The sequence below is a fragment of the Pongo abelii genome, chromosome 3 (assembly GCF_028885655.2).
Source record: "Pongo abelii isolate AG06213 chromosome 3, NHGRI_mPonAbe1-v2.0_pri, whole genome shotgun sequence".
NCBI classification, from domain to species: domain Eukaryota; kingdom Metazoa; phylum Chordata; class Mammalia; order Primates; family Hominidae; genus Pongo; species Pongo abelii.
This window is the reverse complement of record NC_071988.2, coordinates 19558816-19580463: the sequence shown is the minus strand read 5'-3', so window position 1 is coordinate 19580463 and position 21648 is coordinate 19558816. Positions and strand designations below refer to the sequence as shown.

Genomic DNA, 21648 nt, shown 5'->3' with positions numbered 1-21648 from the left:
TAATGTATTCCAAATTGGGTGACTTCTTTCCTAAAATGTCATAGGAATATATATATTTATTTTCCAAAAGATATTTTTGCTTACCTAAAGAGTATCATGCTGAATCATCTTGTGTCTTAAAACCTTGTCTAAAAAGTAATGCATGTACAAAAAAGAATAAATACAAATATTTTCCCCAACATATTTTTTACCAAGAAGCATTTTGTTCCTGGAAAAGGATTATAAGACTCATAACAGACATAGGGTTAATGGAATTGAGATAATGCAAGCAAATTGGAAAGATATATATTTATTTATGTAGAAAGAAGAGTAAAGTTTGATTGGAATAGAGGATGCACTTTGTGGATGTATTGCAAAATTAAAGCAGCAGAAAGCAGGTGTGGTTTATTTCACATAGTACATTTAAAATATGACCTTTTCGAATTTAATTAATTTAAGTGATTATATTGAACTCACTAAAAAACTAACAGTAAAGTAAATTAGATTTTGTTTTTGTGATGTGACTAAAAACTAGTGATCTAGGTAATTTTAAAGTTTATATATTTGTACCTTTTTTCTTTAATCCTAGGATAACTATAACTAAGAATGTTTTATCATAAAAACAAAAGACTTTTGAAATATTCTGGTACTTACTAAGTACTATAAGTTCTTCAAGAATAAGCTCACAATTCTTGGCAGTAAAGTGAGATTTAATTTTAACATTTTTCTAAATTATCAATTAATGGAAATGCCTAATAGATACCTGAAAACAAATCAGTGGCACGATGTAACATGACCCCGTTCAATATTTGTTTAGAAGACAGCAAAGGCTTTACTGCAGCAGTGTTAAGGCTTTTAAATATATACATATATATATACATTTCTAAAGCAATTTTTCCTAAATATTGGTTATATTTTGGTAAAGCATCAGTTGATAATGATATGCTATCAATACCTTAGTTCATATTTGGTTTGGGAGTTTAAAAACACAAATGTAAATCCTGCGGAAATGTGCCACCAGTGACCATTATAAACAGTATAATTTAGTTGATATTTTCATATGATCTTGTTATTCTCACAGCATATCTCACTGTGTAAAATGTCAAGGGAAAACGTAGTTTAAATTGTGGCTGGAGAAAATAAGGTAGCAAAATAAAATGTAAAAAATTTAATCCAGTTAAGAAATGAATAGAGAGAAGCAGAAAAGTTATGGGAAGTCTTCCCTGGAGATGTTTAAGAGCAAGATAACTGTCCATCTGTTTAGAATAGTTTTAGTGTGGCTTGCCTGGAGGAAGGGGAATGACATCTGCTAATCTGCAAAATTTCCACAGCATCAATTTCATATTGTTGGGATACCGCCTTGAGCATATTTAGCCAATCCACAAGATTAAAGCAAATGCTTTTAGTGAAAATCTTGTGAACACTGGAATTTGCTCTAAGGCCTGAATGTGGTAAATCCCATAAACCTGTTACAGTGCATCAGACTGGGCTTTTACATAGTGCTACACAAAATATGGCCTGAGCAGCTTCTTTTTTTCTCTTTTACTCTCTGAATAACTGAACAGTAGCCACAATGGCATCATGCAGGGTTTTTCAACTTGTAAATGGACATACTAGCGTGATACATGGGATGAAGTACTGTACCTTCTTCTTACACCAAATACTATTAATAATGCTAATATTAATGGAAATGTATTGAGCCATGACGATGACCTATGTTCACCAGTTTCACAATAATAGGAATTAAATTTACCCTCAGTTATAATATATTTTACCAGATAGCCTTTGTAAGTTTTCATGATAAAACTAAACTTCATACAAACCCCAAGAGGTTGGAACTTTTTTTGAACAATGTAGTTTGAATTATTTTTTAATCCTAGAAAATGCCTTTTAATGTAAAATTTTTATAATATTGCAGCTGTGATCCTAATTCATAAAATAAACCTATACATTCATTGTGATATTTTAATATTTCCCTCATTGTCTTTCACATTGTTACATGGAAGGCAGTGAGAATAGTGGGAATAAATTGTTCTTTTGATCAACATCATTCATCATCCACATAGTTTCTGAAGCCCCTTTTCTTCTGTAGAAACATAAGCTTCCAAAGTTGAAATAATGTAGATGCTACAATACTCAGCTCCCCCCATATTCAGATCCCTGTAATTCTTACCACTGCTGCTATTCAGGATACATACTGTTTTGCCCTTAAAAAACAGGGACGGCCAGGCGCGTAATCCCAGCATTTTGCGAGGCCAACGCGCGTGGATCATTTGAGGTCAGAAGTTCAACACCAGCCTGGCCAACATGGTGAAACCCCATCTCTACTAAAAATACAAAAATTAGCCAGGTGTGGTGGCGGGCACCCATAATCCCAGCTACTCAGGAGGCTGAGGTGGGAGAATCGCTTGAACCTGGGAGGCAGAGGTTGCAGTGAGCTGAGATTGTGCCACTGCACTCCAGCCTGGGTGACAGAGTGAGACTCTGTCTCAAAAAAACAAAACAAAACAAAAAAAACAAATTGGGGTTGGGCACATTCCATCCCTTACATTACACACACACACACACACACACACACAGACTCCACTGCACTATGGTTTTACTCTTCCAATCTAACCATTCCCTGATAACTTCAAGCGATACTTGTCTGTTGCCTCAGCACCACAGCCTTTAATGCCTTGTTCACAAATCAAGGTCTTGTGTATATTCATTTAGCACTTGCTAGTATATTTTCTTTTTCCATTTTGTAACTTCATGTCAAAATGACCCATAATAGAATAGTCAATTCTAGTCAATATTGCTAATCATTTCATGTTACACTTTCCTGTCTCCCCTTACGATGCGTTTTTTAGGGTTAACTTTTAGCATTTGATTAGTCAAATACTTGCAAATGAAATAGTGTATTTTCATAGCATTTTACTGTTTTGAAAGGTCTTTCATACATCTTCTTTCCCTAATAACCATACCAAACCCAAATAACTATTGTTTACTTTATAAAAGTAAAAACTGGCCAGGCACAGTGGCTCACACCTGTAATCCCAGCACTTTGGGAGGCTGAGGAGGGTGGATCACCTGAGGTCAGGAGTTCGAGACCAGCCTGACCGACATGATGAAATCCCATCTCTACTAAATACAAAAAATTGGCCAGGCAGAGTGGCGAGTGCCTATAATCCCAGCTCCTCAGGAGGCTGAGGCAGAAGAATCGCTTGAACCCAGGAGGTGGAGGTTGCAGTGAGCTGAGATTGTACCACTGCACTCCAGCCTGGGTGAGAGAGCGAGACACCATCTCAAAAAAAAAAAAAAAAAAAAAAGTAAAAACTAAGGCTTAATGAAGCTGACTAATTTGCTCATATCTGCAAGTCCAAAAAATAACAAAACGTTCTGAGACTTCAGTCTTAAACTCATCTAACTGCATTAATAATTTAAAAAAACTCATCTAACTGCATAAATGATAATAAAAAATCTTTAAATTCTGAGAAAAAATTATGCCTGTGGGGGAGAAAAGATTTGAAAACTTTGCTAAATCAACATCCCATTAGATAGAACACTGACTAGCTTCTGTTATCTCTAAACTTTTGAAATCACATGTTTCAAGGATAAATAGAAAATATATAAAGAAGAATCCTATCATGACTGGTCCCTATTTCCATGCATATCCTTAAATGTGGGAGGAGAGCCACTTGTTTACTTGGATTCCCTGAATATCTTTACTAAGAAGATTAAAAGCCACCTGTTTTAAGGAATTAGAGGTAATACTACTGTAAGATTGCAAATAGCATTACTAAGGGATGGTCAACTGTAGCTATTGCTGTACTTTTACAGCTACTTGAAGGCAACTTAAGTTAAGTGCTACATAGGAATTCTTGCACACTGTTCTGTGCCAGGTAGATTTGAACACTGTGCATCATTGAGTCTACCTGAAGACTTCTCGAAGCCCTAACTAGAAAAAGTAAAAAGAAAGCAAATAAAATCATATTAAATTGAGCACCCATAAAAACCTTACAGCCATGGTTTTAATGGCTTTATACATTTATACCTTAGAAGCCTGTAGTTGTCTGTCTTTACCTGTACATTTAGAAAGTGCAAGTTAAAAAAATCATTTACATTAAGGAGAAGACATAGAGGCCAAAATCTGTGGCTTTATAAACAGTTGTCTTCTTTGACAAGGGAAAACATCTGTCTTACTTTTGTTACTGGAAAAAAAAAAAGGCATTGGATCCAACCATGGAGAATTCTGAATATAAGTTAATTCTTGAAAAAGTGCCCGCCCTGTTTATTACTAGCTAAGAAATATTAAATTCCTGACAGTTAATCTCAGCATACAAGGGCTTTTCTCCCCTACATTCCAAACTAATGTAAAAGCTAAGAAAAACATTTATGTCCTAGGATTCATAGCCTATCAGAAACCATCATTTTTAGAAGCTAATATAGTATTTTAAAATTTAGAGAGATATTGATATTATGATTGTCATTGAGATCTTAAATCTGATATGCATCCTTAGAAATATAGGCACTTTAAAAAATGCTTATAATTGAAACACCAGACTAAAGATTTATCAAAGGAAAATACAGAAATGCACTTTTTTTTTAAAGGATGCTATAAATACATTCTTTCATGAGGATATGAGGGAAAGTGTAAGAAATACATTCACACAAAGGGGAAGACATAATTTTGTCATTCTCATGCTTTTGGTATTTAATGTAAAGGGTGAACTTAAAACTCTGGAAAAAGCTGTAGCTCTTGGCTACCGGTGTCTCTAAGAAGAAAATATTATCTACTATTTCCAGAAAATAATAGTCCATATTCTCATAGCACTTCTACTAATCTTGAAAACGGAACATGGCAGAACTGGCCCAACAATAAAACTAACAGTTTTATTTCTAATAAACACCAACAGCAACTGAAAACATAGTTACTGAAGTAAGCTGACAGAAAAAGTGGGGAAAAAACACAAATATCTGTGAATCAAATCACTTCATAGGTTTCTAAAGATTAATCACAAGGATTAAAGAATGAATTTAATGATGGCTTGTTTCCAGACATCTTCTAAATGAGCATCTCGTCAAACAGCTTGTGAAAACAATTGACAACTTACTGTTACAAGGTCTCTTACGCAAGCATAAATATACACAGGGCTTTCACCATTTCTTTCTGACACTTTATTTAATATAAACTTGACTTTGAAAATAGATAATGACTTAAAACACTATAAATTTAAAAATATATACTTACAAATTTTTTATGTCAACTGCCCCACGGAAAGCTTTCCTTGGGATTGCCTGAATTTGGTTTTCACTGAGATCACTAAAAACAACAACAACAAAAAGGATCACGTTAGAAAATATTATTTAAAGATTATTTTAATCCAAATGTTTGAGAAGTTATAGGACACCAGAAAGAAAAAGAAAACCCTAAAAGGATCATAATTAAATCCATAGCATTATATGCAGTTTCTAATATAAATATTTTATATTTCTAATATAAATTAAAAAGTTGGAATAATGGCTTCTTGAAGTATGCTTCTAGATCTTCAATTTCATGAGAAACTATAAAATATGGTACTCGTAAATTTAAGAGTCACTCCGTATCTGTGTAACAAAAACATTTCTTTAAAGAATAGTAAATTGTTCATAATTCAGTTTCAGGGGATTCTGAGGTTTTAGTAGTTTATATTTCTCCAACACCCCTGGCATAACTTATAAAGTATATAAGAAAGCAGTCTACTTAATTTCCCAGAGTAGAGTGGGTAAAAACTGATAAAACTTGGACAGTATGATTAAGTTTTCATAGCACTTCTAGTAATCTTGAAAATAGAACATGGCAGAACCGGCCCAACAAGAAAACGAACAGTTCATGCATCAAATATTAATAGCAGTTTGATATAAAACCTGCTTTAAATAATTCTATTACAATCATAAACATAGACTGTCTATATTTGCATTTTAATTTAATTGAGAAATACATTTTAATCACTGAACAAAGCACTCTGAGCTGGAAAGAGCAGTTTGTAAAAATCGCTCGTCTCATGAAATGGATCATTATTTTTCCTTCAGAGAATTCCAATGCCAATTCTATGAGCTCACATAGTATTATTAGCCTTAACGAGTAGAATATAAATATACGTGCAAGAAATATCAATGAAAGCAGAAAATTCTCATCTAGTTTTAAGTAATATTAACACGTAGTAGAGTTGAAATAGCAAACAAAATAAATTATTAAAGCAACAATGATGGTATTAAAATTATCTTTAAAATTCTAGGATAACTGATGCTCACAAAGAAATACGAAGCTACTAACCACAGGTGCATATCAGATGAAAACAGAGCCATTTTCCAATATGAGGAGGCATATTGGACAGACTCATCCACATCCTCTCCCCCACTGCTGCTTATGATCTGAGTTTCTTGTTCATACATTTGTGGCCGCGCAATAGAGAGAGAGAGAACTGGCAGATACAGAGATTTAGTGTGTGGTCTTGACCTTATTAGCACCAAGTTTTAAGCAACGAAGAATTTCATTTATATCTCAATATCCTCAATGTTGTTTTGCCAAGCAATTTGTAAAAAAAAAATAAATACTTGTCTATTTAAAGAGTAAAGGTCTGTAGCACAACAAATTATTTCAAACAATAAATTTACAAAATGTGCTTATGTAGGAGTTAAGGCAGCCATCCACTTCCTTAGTGATGTAGTGTGTTACTGCTTTCAATAGTTTCAGTATATCCCTAAGAGTATTAATCCTTCATTTCCTTAAAAATTGCTTATTTCTCCAGTTTGCCATTGATTTAGACTGACTTCCTTCCTTTGCTTAATTACATCAAGTTAAGAATATTTAACAATATATATTTAAAAGCCTTAATGACAGAAACAGTGTTCAGAGAAGGCTACAGAACAAAGAGAAAGCAAAGAGAGATAGGAGACACAAAAATAAGAAAATAATAAGAAATGAGGAGGAAAACTTTGCATTCAAGAAAATTTGAATCTGTTTACAATGCCTCCTGAAAACCATTTAGTAGTGTTTCTACTGTTATGTCTTCGCCAATTCCATGTTTTCTAATCATTTTTAATTTTCCACTTCAAAGACAAAAAAAAAGCCTCAAAGAGTGTGTAGATGAATAAAAATGGCAGAGGTGTTTGCTCCAGACTTTGGCTGCTCCTAGGCTCTGCAGCCTTCCCCTTCGCAACAGCTGAGGCTATGTCATTCCCCACCTATAGCCTCAGTTCTGCTCAGTCCCTAGGCACAGTTTTGTCTTAGAGTCATGGAAGTAGAGCGGGCTGGGCGGAAAGTCAGGGAGATGATTTTAGGTGGTTTGTAGAAAAAACTGTGAAACGCAGTCAGAATGCCATTCCTTTTCAATTTGATTTTATTCCTTCAAATTACCTTGACAGAATCCTAGGGCATCAAATAGCTAAATCCTGATAATAGAATTTTTTTTGTTTTGCAAAAGTGTGAGAGTGTCTTGCTCAGAGCCTCCTTATTCTCTTAAGGCTAATGGTTTATGTGTGGTTGTCCCCTGAGTAGATGGTTCCACAGGCCACACTATGGGGTCTCAGCTCTGATGCCAAGGATTAATTGTGGATCCCAGACTCCTTCAGTTAAGTGGGCCATGTGCACCCACGACAGGAGGAAGAAACTAACAAATTTTTAGTACCTACTACATGCAATAGTTGCTTTTTAAGCAGAAATTATTACCTCACTTAAACTCTTACTTCCTTTATTCCTCATAACCACCTTGTAAAATACATACTGTTTCTTGGTTTTAAAGGAAAGGAAACTGAGTTTCAGAGATGTTAGGTGTTCATGCTAAACAATGAGACAAATTGTTAAAATACATATGTGGAAAACATAGGTAAATATTTAGCCAAGATTTAGGGATTTCTAAAGATGATTTCAGGAGCTACTTAATCTCAGTATGTCCTTCCTATAGTCTGAAATTTAGAAGGCTTTTCCCTAACTCATCCTAGCCTCCAACTTAATTGTTATTTGCAAAATGATGCATTAGACTATGTTTGAACAATGATCTATATTTTCTATATATAGCCAACTGAAGGTTAGCAGTTATCGCAATCAAACATACTGTTATTTAATATCTACTCTGTTGCAAGGGCTACTGAGCTGGGTAAGGCCAATTTCCTGTCTTTAAGAATTTTCAAATCGAGTAAAGAAGATGAGGCGAACAGCCAAACAGAAGGATGAATAAAGTGAATTCAAAAAAAAAAAATTACTGACAGTCAAAAAAAGCAAGAAAGCACTTGGAATAAGAAAAAAAAAGATCATGTGAATGTGTCAACATATAAAAGCAGATGGGCAGGGGAGGAACAGGAAAAACCAGGGCATGGAGGTGGAAACACACTGCATTTTTTATGCCAGTAATTTGTGGTCTGGTTTCCTAAGAGGGTACAACATATGCAGTGGAATAACAGGAGAAGGGGTGGAAAGGACAAATCAATGGTGCGCTGAGTGAGACGTTACTGACAGCAGTGTATTGTTCTGTGAACTGTGTGGAATGAGCAAAATGAGTCAGAACTACTGAGTCAGTGGGATGGAGCTGCCGAGGGAGGAGTCTGTAATTATATCACCAGGTAATAGAGTGTAACAGTGTGTTTCAGAGGAAGAAAATGGCTTGATTGGAGTTGATTTTTTGGAAGATTAATCTGGAAATTGAGTTTCAGATTTTTTCATACCAACCGGGGAATGCATCCTTATTTCAGCAGACAATGATGTGAAGAGGAAGGTGATAGTCGGGAGGAGGACACGGGTTCTTCCTTAGATTAACTAAACTGGCAATGGAATTTAGGACAGATACATGGGGTCAAAGGTTCAAATTTAGTTACATTGAATTTGGAAGACTAGATAAAGACTTATATGACAGCAGAGGAAAAGACAGTGAGAACCTAAAGCAACCATCAACCATCAATTCATCGCTTCCTTACTCTGGAACAGTGCATGAGGCATGTCCACACCATAAACAAAAAAAATTGAGAAGACCAAGAGTGATATTAGGGATGCATGAAGAACAAAAACTTAGAAGCAGACTGCAAGTAAAGATGGATTAGGTAAGGGACAGAGAGGTCACAGGGGTCACTTTGAAGTTAGATGAGAGGACCATTAACGAAGTTGGGAAATCAAGAGCAATTTGGAGTGCTAATTACGATTATGGTTTTGAATTTTTTTTTTTTTTTTTTTTGAGACGGAGTCTTGCCCTGTCTCCCAGGCTGGAGTGCAGTGATGCCATCTCGGCTCACTGCAAGCTCCACCTCCCGGGTTCACGACATTCTCTTGCCTCAGCCTCCCGAGTAGCTGGCACTACAGGCACCCGCCACCATGCCCGGCTAATTTTTTTTTGTATTTTTAGTACAGATGGGGTTTCACCTTGTTAGCCAGGATGGTCTCGATCTTCTGACCTCGTGATCCACCCACCTCGGCCTCCCAAAGTGCTGGAATTACAGGCGTGAGCCACCACGCCCGGCCTTGAAAATTTTTTAAATCTAGTTGGAGAGATGTGATATATATAGATAGATAGATAGATAGATACATATAGATATATACACACACATATATATATATATATCACAGTTTGAGGTCAATGAAGATAGTTTATGGTAAGTAAATTATGAGTGGTATCTGAGAAAGATAATCAAGGAGACAGATCAAAGAAGGAACAGTCATTGGCGGCTTGGTTGACCCAGGCCACCTTCCAAATAAAATGAGATCTTATGTGAAACTTGTTTAAAACTGATTAAGCTTGGTAATTCTCAGCCTTCAATGCTGGGGAAAGAGGTGGGAGGTGGTGGGTAGCAGGAATTGAAGGATGGAGGCAGCTTGTCAGAGCAATTGAGAACACTGACTTCAGGGCCAGATTATCTGAGATTAAATTCTAGCTCTACCACGTATTAGTCATGTGACCTCAGGTCACAGTGCTTACCATCACTGTGCTTTAGTTTCTTCATCTATAAAATGAAACAATAACAGTTTATATTTCATAGGATTGTTAGGTGGATTCAATGAGTTCATACTTTTAAAATGTTCAAAAAAGACTTGGCACATAGTAGGGACTACAGAGGTGATCGTTTCATACATGTTATAATTATTCTACTTGGAGACTCTTTTATGTGCTCCTGAGTATACCTGCTAAATTCCCCAAAGATCATTGTAGTCGATGTGAGACATTTCTGATGGGAGTGTACTGTTCTGTGACCTGTGTGGAATGAGCAAAATGAGTCAGAACTACTGAGTCAGTGGGATGGAGGAGTTTGTAATTATATCACTAGGTAATAGAGTGTAAAAATGTGTTTCAGAGGAAGGAAATAGCTTGATTGGGGTTGATTTTTAGGAAGATTAATCTGGAAATTGAGTTTCAGAGCAGGCAGGGAAAAGGGGCAGAGAGCTGTTATCAGTGTATCAGAGAGTCAGTGGGTCTCCAGTGAAGTAGGCAATGTTTTTAGAGAACACCACGTAATAAAGTTAGGAGTTAGCATCTGGTGCAAATGTAAAATCTTCAATGGAAGTTAACATGGGGTCATCTCAGGGAGAGCTTACAGCCATTCAAGTTTGCTGAGTAAGCAAATAACAATGGAAAAAGTGTTTGGAAAAGGGAAGCATGCTAACAATGCACAGGATATTGGGGAGTTAGGATTGAAGACAGGAAAACTAGGTTAGTTTTGTTAAGAGGATATTGCAAATGCTCAGGCATGACACTACGGAATTTTCCAAAGAAATTAAAAATACTGAGCACCTTAAACTTGAAAACCTGGTTTATTCATTTTTTAAGATCACAGAGAAATGAGGGGAGCTGGAAAGGCTTCCCCATTTTGAAGCTCATCCCAAAGAAAAGATATGAAGAAGGGTGAATGTAAGCATTTTCAAATAGGAAAGGTGTTAATTCCTGGTATTTGACCAACTGGAAAGATACAGGCCTCCCAGAGCCAAGTCTGAGAAGTGTCTTACTGGCCAGTCATGAAACCATGTAGATTACCATTTTAGACCCTCCCCCTTCTGCTATATCCAATTCATTCCCAAAACCACCCCAGCACTGTCCCTGGTCAAGTCCCTTTGTCCATTCTCCACTGCCATGGTCACTGGTAGAAACATCAACACTCTTCATCGACGACTGAGACTCCAAACTGATCTCCCTGTTTTGACTTATGATTCTTTCCAAGGCATCTCCCACACTGGTACCAGAATTGTATTTCCAGATTTGAGTTTATATCAAAACACATCTTCCTGAAGTCTTCTCATCTCAGTTAAGGACACACCATCCATACCGACATTCAGACCAAAAACTCTGGAGTTCTCACTGACATATCACAATCTTCTACAAACTGTGTCCAAACCACTAGCAAATCCTCTCAGCTCTGTTTTCAAAATATATCCAGAAGCTGACCTACCTGCACCTCTAGTCCCCCGATCACACCTACCATCTCATCTTGTCTGAGTTACCTAATAGTCTCCCAACCATCTCTCTGCTTCTGCCCTTGCCTTCTTAGAGCCACATCTTGTCACATTTCTGATGAAAACTACAGATATCTTGCCTCATTACAAAGGAAAGCTCAAAGTGTCATAAAGGTTTACAAATTCCCCCCAAAATCTGGTCTGCACACCCTTTTTGACCTTATCTATTTTTACCCTTTCTTTCACTCTCTCTAGTTCAGCCACACTGGCCTTCCTAGGGTTACCTGCAAACTCTCATTCTCTTACTTCAGGATCTTCCTTGATACCTGCTGTGACTCTATTTCCACCTCATTCCTTCACTCATGAATTTCATGCTCTTAATTCACCTTTTATATGATCTTCCATATCATTCAGCTTTTGCACATTCTCTTTTTGCCTCAAGCACCTACTTCCTATCACCATGAGATGGAGAGTTAAACATTGTTCAAGACGCAGACTAACTCCTCAACTGAGCCTAGCACTAAAATCTCCGTAACCTATCAACTATGTGATGCTGCGCAAAGTACTAAGCCTCTCTCTCCATTTGCTTATCTGTAAGATGAACTCATATTAAATATATCTTCGAATTGTTTTACCTAGTTACAAATAAGGTTTGTATTAACAATATAAATTAGTGTTTACATTATTAGATAATAAAATTATTGCATAATTATTTTCATTATTGGGGAGTCCCTTGTTCCCTCTTTTGAACTCTTAAGGTGACTTGTGCTGTTATTTAGTATAATTCTGTAATTTAAGTTGACATTTTTAGGTTCCACATACAAGTGAGATCATGTGGAATTTGTCTTTCTGTACCTGGCTTATTTCACTTAACATGATGTCCTCCACGTTCTAAAAAAGTTGATCTCATAGAAGTGGAGGTTAAAATGGTGCCTACCTGATCTCATAGAAGTAGAGGGTAAAACGGTGCCTACCAGCGGCTGGGACGGTTAAGGTGAAGTGGGTTGGGGAGACGTTGGTCAAATAATATCTATTTACAATTACATAGGAGGAATAAGTTCCAGAGATCTATTGTACAGCAGGGTGACTATAGTTAATGACAATATATCATATTCTTGACAAACGCAAAGAGAATGGATAAGGTTCTCAGTACAGAAATGATGACTACGTGAGGAATTGATTTGTTAATCAGCTGATTTAAACATTCCACAATGTATATATACTTCAAAACATCATGTTTGCAATATCTACAAATTTATGTTAATTTTTAAAATAAATAAATTTGAAAAAAAATAGTTTTAATTGAATTCCTTTCCTAAATAACTTTCTCTCCTGTTAGACAATAAGATAAACAAAGGCAGGGATGTTAACTCATCTTATTTCTGCAGAATTACTGGCATGTGGTAAACCATCGCCAAATGTTTGCGCAAGAGAGGCAGGGAAAGAAAAAGAAAAAATATGTATGGCCAGGCGCAGTGGCTCATGCCTGTAATCTCAGCACTTTGGGAGGCCGAGGTGGGTGGATCACCTGAGGTCAGGAGTTCCAGACCAGCCTGGCCAACATGGTGAAAACTCGTCTCTACTAAAAATACAAAAATTAGCCGGTCATGGTGGCAAGCACTTGTAATCTCAGCTACTCGGGAGGCTGAGGCAGGAGAATCGCTTGAAACTGGGAGGCAGAGGTTGCAGTGAGCCGAAATTGTGCCACTGCACCCCAGCCTGGGTGACAGAGCAAGATTCCATCTCAAAAAAAAAAAAAAAAAATTACAAAACATGGCAATTTGCAGGATATAAGGCAAGGGACACTCCTGTTAAGTAGAAGTCTGTGGTTTGAGGCCCGATAAGTAACCAAATCTGGCATTATACACATAATCAGGGGAAATTAGAAAAGAAAACTGGACTTCTGAGAGGACTTTTAAACATAATTGTATCAAGGCAACACAGGAGAGGAGAATGGCAATGTTTTATAAAATGTTAGAGATAAGAGACTACAGCTCAATAAACAGATCAGAGACAGAAACACCGATTAAAGTCTTTGTATCATGGTGGGAACTGAACTATACGCTGCATACATAAATCTCCTTTCAGGTGATATGCATCAATATATTTCAGATTTGCAGGTTATTATCCCCAAGAAACTTATGCTTAGTTTACTCAAGATTTTAATATTTGCAAGTGAGAAAGTCAGCTGTGGTCTTTTCTCACCCTCACTCCTATTTTCTCACTCATGTATTCAAAAGCATTTATTGATAGCATAATATCTGATGTGATCATTGCTTTATGATAATTCTGTTTCTTTCAGGGTATGTTTTTATCACCACCTTGACTGCTGCTTCTTGATTTATGTGCATCTCTTCTACATATGTCTTTCCTCTTGCAAATCTTAATAAAATTCAATATGGAATAAGTACTTTGGGCATTCTTTGTTGGGTGTATGAATGAGTTCTTTTTAGGGATTATTGGGGCTGTTCCTACACCAAAATTGTTTTTTTTTTTTCCTCCCACTGGAAACCCGCAGGAACTTCTAGTTCTCAGCAACTGAAGTTTTGTTGAACACAGTAATAATAATCTCTTTCATATAATCTCTAATATGTCTTGATCCCAGCACTTCTTGCTGTTAATAAAAAGTGTCAATAACTTACTGACAATAACTGTAAAATTCCACAGATGGAAGTGTGAAAAAGTATGCACTTTACAACTGATAAAATAAGGTAATACTCAAAGCTAACATTTATTGAGCGACTACTAACTGCCAGGGAACACATTTTATTGTTTCTATAACCAAGTCAGGATGTATTCTCTTGTTTTTATTTTGGAGATGAGGAACTGGGGTTTGGAGAGGTTACATTATTTACCTGTGGTCATACAGCTAGTAAGCAGCGGAGCTGGGATTTGAACTTGCTCTGTTGTTTCTCAAAACTCCTATTCTGAAGCACTGCTATACTGCTTCTTACAGGAGGTAAGAGGTAGCTTCTATAGAGGTCTGGCTCTCTGATATTACAGTTCAATCATCCTGGAGCTGTGGTTTCAAAATGTTATTTGAAGATCAACCATAAAAAATATCTAGGGACATTGTTTTAAAAAATAGACTTCTGAGCGCCTCTCCAGAAATATTAGGCAGAATCGCTAGGGAAGAGGTCCAGGAATCTATATTTTTAACAAGTCTGCCTGGTAACTGTTATGCCCATGGTCTTTGAAACCCATGTTAGTAACCCACTGGAACTCCTCTGATAAATGGTACCTTCTAGCTTTTGTTTGGTTTACAAACATGACATTTGTTTATTTGCGTCTAGTTGGAAGTTGTAAACGCCAACAGAAAATAAAAACTAGGACGCCCCATTGAAGCCAAGAAATAAACTCTCTGGACAAAGGAGAGAGCTGGATAAGAAAGTCCATTATTTTATAACATGAAATTTACCATTTCACCCACTTTGAAGTTTACAGTTCGCTGGTGTTAAGTACGTTCACACTGTTGTGTGACCATCAAAGCCGTTCTTTTTGAGAAGTCACTCTAAAACCTTTTTTTTTTTTGCATAATGTGTACTGGGGCAGGTCTAGAACAGGTAATTTTGAATAGAAATCCTTGGCTCCACTCCACAAAAATTAAAACAGGTGACCACGTGATCTTAGTCAAGTTACTGAGATTCTTTGACTCATGTTTCATTTTCTCTAACTAGGAAAAATAATACCAAACACTGTTGTGTCATGGTTCCCATGAAGATCAAATGCTCTGATATATTCCTTGTGAAGGTATGAAGTGCTTCATCAGAGCACAAAAAGGCACTGGCCCGTCTTACTTTCCGCACTTCCATTCATTCAATTTAGCTCACTTCAAGAATTATTTATGAAGTCAGTATGTGCCGAACACACTTAGAAATGAAAAGATAAAAATAGCATAGTCCCTGCTCTCAAGAAGTTCAGATCCAGAAAGGAAAAGTAGATAGGTAAAGTGATCATTATGCCACTGCACTGATTAAAACAAAAATCAGTAAGAAAATATAGGAAGTCCTGAAATAATAAAGGAGGAAATGTACTCTGTTACTGCTGGAAGTGTTGGGGATGGCAGATGATCATCAAAAAAGACCTTGCAATAGAGTTTAAGTTTATATATACAATATCTTTAATATCTATACATTTTTTTCTTGCCAAGGCTTTGTACATCCTTCTCTCTCTGCTTGGAATATTCACATGATGTCCTTTAATTGGTTAATCCTCCTACTCATCCTTTGGGGCGGGGCTTGAACATTCTCTTTTCCAGCAATTTTCTTTGAAATGTGTTAATACTGGAGTAGTCTTCCTTCCTTGCACCCTGGTAGAATATTATACTCAACTGATAGCATACTGGATTGCAATCATTAGCTGCCTTGTTGACATATCCCACAAGAGCTGAAATTTCCCTAGGAACAGTGAAAAATTCATCATTGTATCCTCCACGTCTAATGCTATGCCTGGTTGTGGTCAATAAAACATGAAATTAAAATGCCCATCAATGATTAGAAAATTGGTATTATACTTATGGACATTACAATTCTCAAGAAAATTACCTATTTACCAGGTACTTGATGTCTTTCTTAGGGAATATTATATGAAAATGTCATCTAATACTCTGGCAAATTAAAACAATGATGACTTGCTCTTTGGTTCCCTAAGATAGGGTAGAAATATTTTTTTTTCATGATCCAAATATCTTTAATGAAATCAGGTAAGATAAAGGTGATATCAAAGTTGTGTTAATATAAGTTAATGTAAGTACCGTGAATTTTAAGTGGTAAACAGTCTTCGAAAGCCTTTATTCAGCCTAAACTATAGTCTCAGTCTCAGTCTCGGCTGATGGACTTTAAAATCCTTTAATTCTCTCAATACTGTGTCCAGGGATATGTGTGAGTTTCATACTTACTCAACACAGCATGGATACTAACCAGGAAATAATCATTTCCTGAACAACTGACTCCATGATTTGTGTCAGGAATTGCATTACTCATTTATGAAGACACATAAAAAATGTGATCCTACTTTTCTCATCAAAATGAGTGCAATATACTGAGGAAGATCAGCCATGCATATGTGAGTAAAGAGCAGACATCAACCCATGACGACATGCATGGAATGCATGTGTAAATAAAACAATGGGATTTAACAAGAGTGAGGTGACATGCAAATCAGGAAATGCTTTTGAAAGAGGAGGGCATTAAGCTGGCTCTTAGGGACAGTGATGGGGATGGTCTGGTAAGAAGAAATGGACAATTATTTCTAAAAAGGAGACCACAATGGAAAGAAGAGACAAAGGTTATGGGTGACATCGCTGGGGATGAGGGCTAAGAAAATAGTATTTGCTGCATTTAACAATTAGAAGGAAAAAAAGAGGTTGTGTTGGGATTCTAAAACACTGACTAGAGGACTAAGAAGTTTTCAGTTAATCTCAGTAAGAGCAAAAAATTAAGAGAACCCTTCTTTCACAAGACCTATTATAACAAAGGATTTAGGAATCTTTGTGCAAGAACAACTAAAGCACGACATCGAACTGTTTGAGAACAGTAAGCCTTGTTGTTTTCTGTCCCCTGAACCCAATTTTTTCATGTCGATGTATATACTCAATTCTGACTTTGTAAAAGTGGTCTGTAAATATAGCCAATCACTATGACTTCCTTCTAGAATTTACAGACTTCAACTAAAATATGATTCTTGATCATGATAAAAAATGTGTTCAACTTCAGTTGAAAAAATGCCTAGAAATAAAGACTTCATAAATAAAACTGTAAAACATCAAATCTTCACAAGAAAATGGCCGAGAGACAGAAAATTATTGCAAATGACTTTAACAGCTTTATTGAGATATAATTAACATACCAAAAAGTTTACCTGTGTAAACTGTACAATTCAATAGATTTTTAGATTATTTATGGAGTTGTGCAACCATCACCATAATCTTAGGACATTTTCATTACCCCCCCCAAAAAGCTGTGTACTCATTAGCAGTTCTCCCTTTTCTAACCCCCAGGTTGTACCATGTATCTGTACTCCATTTATTTTTATCGCTCAATAATATTCCATTGTATAAATATAACACATTTTTGTTTATCTATTTCTTGGCTGATGAATGCAGCAGACTCTGTAAGGCAATTTTAAAATCAATAACTATCTCCTCTGGGGACTAGCATATTTACTATTCTCTTTGGTTCCTTTGCAGCACTTTTGTATTTGGTCTAATATTTCTTAGTGTAATCAGAGTCCATTTATTAGAGCATGACTATCAAAGAATGCCTACTACCTTGGATGTCTCAACCCTTTTTAGATACCACACTTCTCTTAGAAGTCTTGTCTGTTCTGGTTCACCTCTAGACATTAGATTATATTGTTCTTCCCTTAATTCTACCTCCATATATCCACAACAGCTCTGCAATGCATGATACATTCTTTTGATCATGCTAGAATTTGAACAGACTATAGGAACCTTTTAATTTGTTTTGAATTTGAGAAAAAACTGTTTTCAAAATGGGAATTGATGTGTTTTCCTGTCATGTCTATCACCACATATGTGTATCCATGCTAATAATAGAGTTGAATGTACATTTTCCATAACATATAATGTATATATCCTAAACATGTATGTGTTTGAATATGTACATATGAGAGACAAGAAGTGGAATGGGGAATAGAGAGAGAGACAGAGAAAAAGAGCATTTGTTTTTAATTGGCATGTCTTTGCTTCTTATTTGTTACAAAGATTTTTAAAAGGCAGAATGTAATGGTGTTGAAATACTGCATCAGCTTTTAACAAAAGAGCCAATACTGCAATGCTGCTATTTTATTGCCCATGACGTATGGCTTCCAGTTGAGTATCCCATTAACCTTACAGTGCAATGATATAATTTTAATTATATAAATTGAAACAGCAATGTATAATACCTATATCATGTAAAAATGGATTCACTTTATGTGAAAGTGTCTAAACTATGTTTCACTGTGAAGCAATAAATTTGCTTTAGATGGCAAACCTGCCTGTAAATTTAATTACTGGTAATTTTATTTTCCTTCATGGTTTAACCTCTCTTAGAGTCTGACCAAGAAATATCATAAATCTGTACTTCCATGGAGTACTTTGGAAACTACTGAGTAATGATAAATGAGTATTTGCCAGATTTTAACTTTAGAAAAGCAAAGAAATATAAATATGAATGGTAAATGAGTATGCCAACTTGTAAATGTCATTACACATTAAATTCCTAATTTGATTAAAAGTATATTTACTTAATGAAACTCTTTTTGTTCCTATATCCAGGTAAATAATATATATCAGGGAAAAGAATTATTTTCACGCATTTGAAGATCCTAATAACTGAGTATGTGTTAGAAAAAAATGAGTTTCACATAAAAGAGAGATATTTGTATTCGTTCAAGAGAAAGACTAGTTATACGTAGTACAGTCTTGCATAGAATAATCAGGTACCACACAGGTTATGCAGCATGAAACTCAGGGAAGACTGGGGAGAAGACTGAAGCCTTGGGAGAAGTGTTCACCATCAATGCTTTCTATCCTTTAGAATTCCCTACAGGGAAGCTATTTCTAAAAAAGTAAAGGGGAAGCACAGTTATGAAGGGTGGAAATTAGTACATTTCAATGTTAATTCAATGTGACTTAAGATCATATGCCTTCCTGTGAACAAAGAGAGTACAGTGTGGGTTTAAGATCCATGTCACTCAAACCAGAGTGTCTGAATCCACATCTGGCTCCGCCACTTACTGGCTTTTTGGGTAAGTCATTCAACCTCTCCGTACCTACACCTCTTCATCTGTAAAACGGGCATAATAAAACTGCCTGCCTCATGTTCGACTAGAGCTTGTGCAATGCTTGGTGAAGTGCTCAGCATAGAATAACTGCCTGATAGATGCTAGCCTGTGTGCAATACTGCATATTTCTGTTTGCTCCTTCTACTTTGGGGATAACTTGAGGACTGGGCCTTTGCTTTAATTATATAAGAGTTTCATCCCAGTTATGTCATTTATTAGTGTTATGACCTTGAGCCGGTTTTTCTTTCTCTTTTAAACTTCTCTAAGCTTCAATTTCCTAATCTATAAATTAAGATTAACATTTAGAACACATTTCATAGGGCTGCTGGGAAAATTATATGAGATATTAAGCACAGGGCCTTACACATACTAATAACATTCAATGAATGTTACATATTACCATTTTAATGTGGAAATACATACCAACAAATAAGGTTTTGGGAGATGCATTACAATTTAGGTAAAATTTTACACACCAATTATATCTATCAAAGTACAATTTAAGATAAAATAGAAAACGCTTTTTCACAGTTAAACATAGTATTTGTGAATTATATTGCTGTCATTATCAATACTTTAAACAATCCCAGTAAGCATTAAGCTATTTTAAGATACATCTTAAATTCAGAAAATTTAAATCCATCATATACAGTTTCTGAATTACAAAGAAGGATAATAGGTTCAAAACCCATATCCGGATGTATCATAATGTTCTGAATGTAAAAAGTCATATTATAATTTTTGAAAGGCAATCTTAAGCTAATCTTTCCACAAAATGCACAAACCACCCTTGATTATGCAGCTAGCAGATATTTTGAGGGAACTGAAGTCACATTTTCGTGATATCGTAACTTCTGAACTGTATGTAAAAGAGAGTTGGGCACAGATACAAAAGCTGAAAGGCAACTTCTGGTTTTAAATTGGGTGGTCTACCCTGGGTGGGCCCTCATGAATGGAGGTCTTGGGGGTGAGCACCTGCAATTCCAGCATCCCTGCCACCTGCTCTGTCAGCAGAAAGGCCTCGGTTCCCACAGCAGCAGAGAGTGCTTCTCAATGCAGGCTGCCTGCTCTCCCAAGCACACCACCTTGATAGGCAGAAGGAAAATGGCTGAAGTGCAGAGAGCATTCAACACAATATGAGAAATCAAAGAAATGGCTGAGAGCTGTGTTGGAGTAAGAAAGAAAGACAGGGGTTTCTTTCCATACCCAGTCCATATCCTAGGAAACAAAGACGAAAGAGAAAGAAAGGGTGATGGGGAGAAAGTGGGACTAAGTGAGAGAGGAATGGAATAAGAGGAGAAAAGATAGCAGATGCAGAACATACAACAAAGAACAACTTGTGCAAAAGAAGGAATAAGAGTACAGTTTTTAAAGCAGAGAGTTTTGAAACTGTCCATTTTATTTCTCTGATACAATTAGTAGGAAGGTGCTTCTATTCTCAGACATTTTTAAATGCTTTACACCTATTATTCATTTAATATTCACAACATTAAGAAGAAGTAATCGATTCTCCAACACACAGACGAGGAAATGGAAGCTTAGAAAGATGAACACATTTGCCCCAAGCATTTAACAAGTATAGGGAGACACCGGTAGACAGAACAAAGTCCCTGCCCTCAGGAAGCTAAACAAAATGACACAGGCTGGATTTGCTCTGGCTTAAAAAGATGCTTGGAGTTTGAATGAGAAGAAAGTACAAATCCATTGAATATGCACATTTAACACACCATCCCTATTTATCCACTTTGCACAAATGCTTCTTTATCTTGTGGAACAAAAAGTTTTGCAATTAAAACATCTCATCAATTCTACCTCGACCATGTGAGATCATATGATTTCAATGACACAAAATTTACTTTTCACATTTTTAACATAACTCAAATGCTTTGGTTGTTTTGCCAGCTGTCAATGGGTATTTTAACTCATCATACTTATACTGAATCTCTTTTAACAATGTATGTCATAGCACTTCACAATATAAATTGGTGGAGAACTGCATTCCAGCACCACCAACCCTTCCACTTGCTTGAAACTCGATTTAGATGCCAGAATAAACCTAGACACAATTTTGCTGTGTAAGTCAATCTCCTAGCCACCAAATCAATTCTGCCCAACTACTGTTCCAAAAAGGCACTTAAATCAATTTGTTACAAAGGTACTGCATAATATGATATATGCACAAATTCTACTTAGCCATTCTACACTGATAATTAGCCCCAGTAGATTCAAGGCTCATATTTGAACAGAGTTTTCTGTCTCAGTATATCTTTTTGAGAGATATTCACTGATGAAATAACTCCAACATATATGTTATGTGTGCATTAGTAGGAAATTAACCAACAACGTGTGAATACATTTCATTTTATAAGGTTTTGGAAAATGTTTTATATCTTCAAAGAATTCAATATAGCCTTTGCTGACTTATAGCTTTCCTTTTAGCTGCATTAGCTGGAACAAAGGAGACATCCTTTAAGGAATTAGTAGGAACT

General features: G+C 36.1%; 1 protein-coding gene across 4 annotated transcripts in view; it reads right to left on the bottom strand.

Moving 5' to 3' along the window:
• The window catches only part of SLIT2 (slit guidance ligand 2), a 367685-nt gene that overhangs the window by 146662 nt on the left and 199375 nt on the right, over positions 1–21648 (bottom strand). For all 4 annotated transcript variants that reach the window (XM_054554980.2, XM_024246094.3, XM_054554981.2 and 1 more), the window contains exon 5: positions 5213–5284. In XM_054554980.2, the coding sequence (XP_054410955.1) occupies positions 5213–5284 (72 nt within the window). The remainder of the gene's footprint in view (positions 1–5212; positions 5285–21648) is intronic.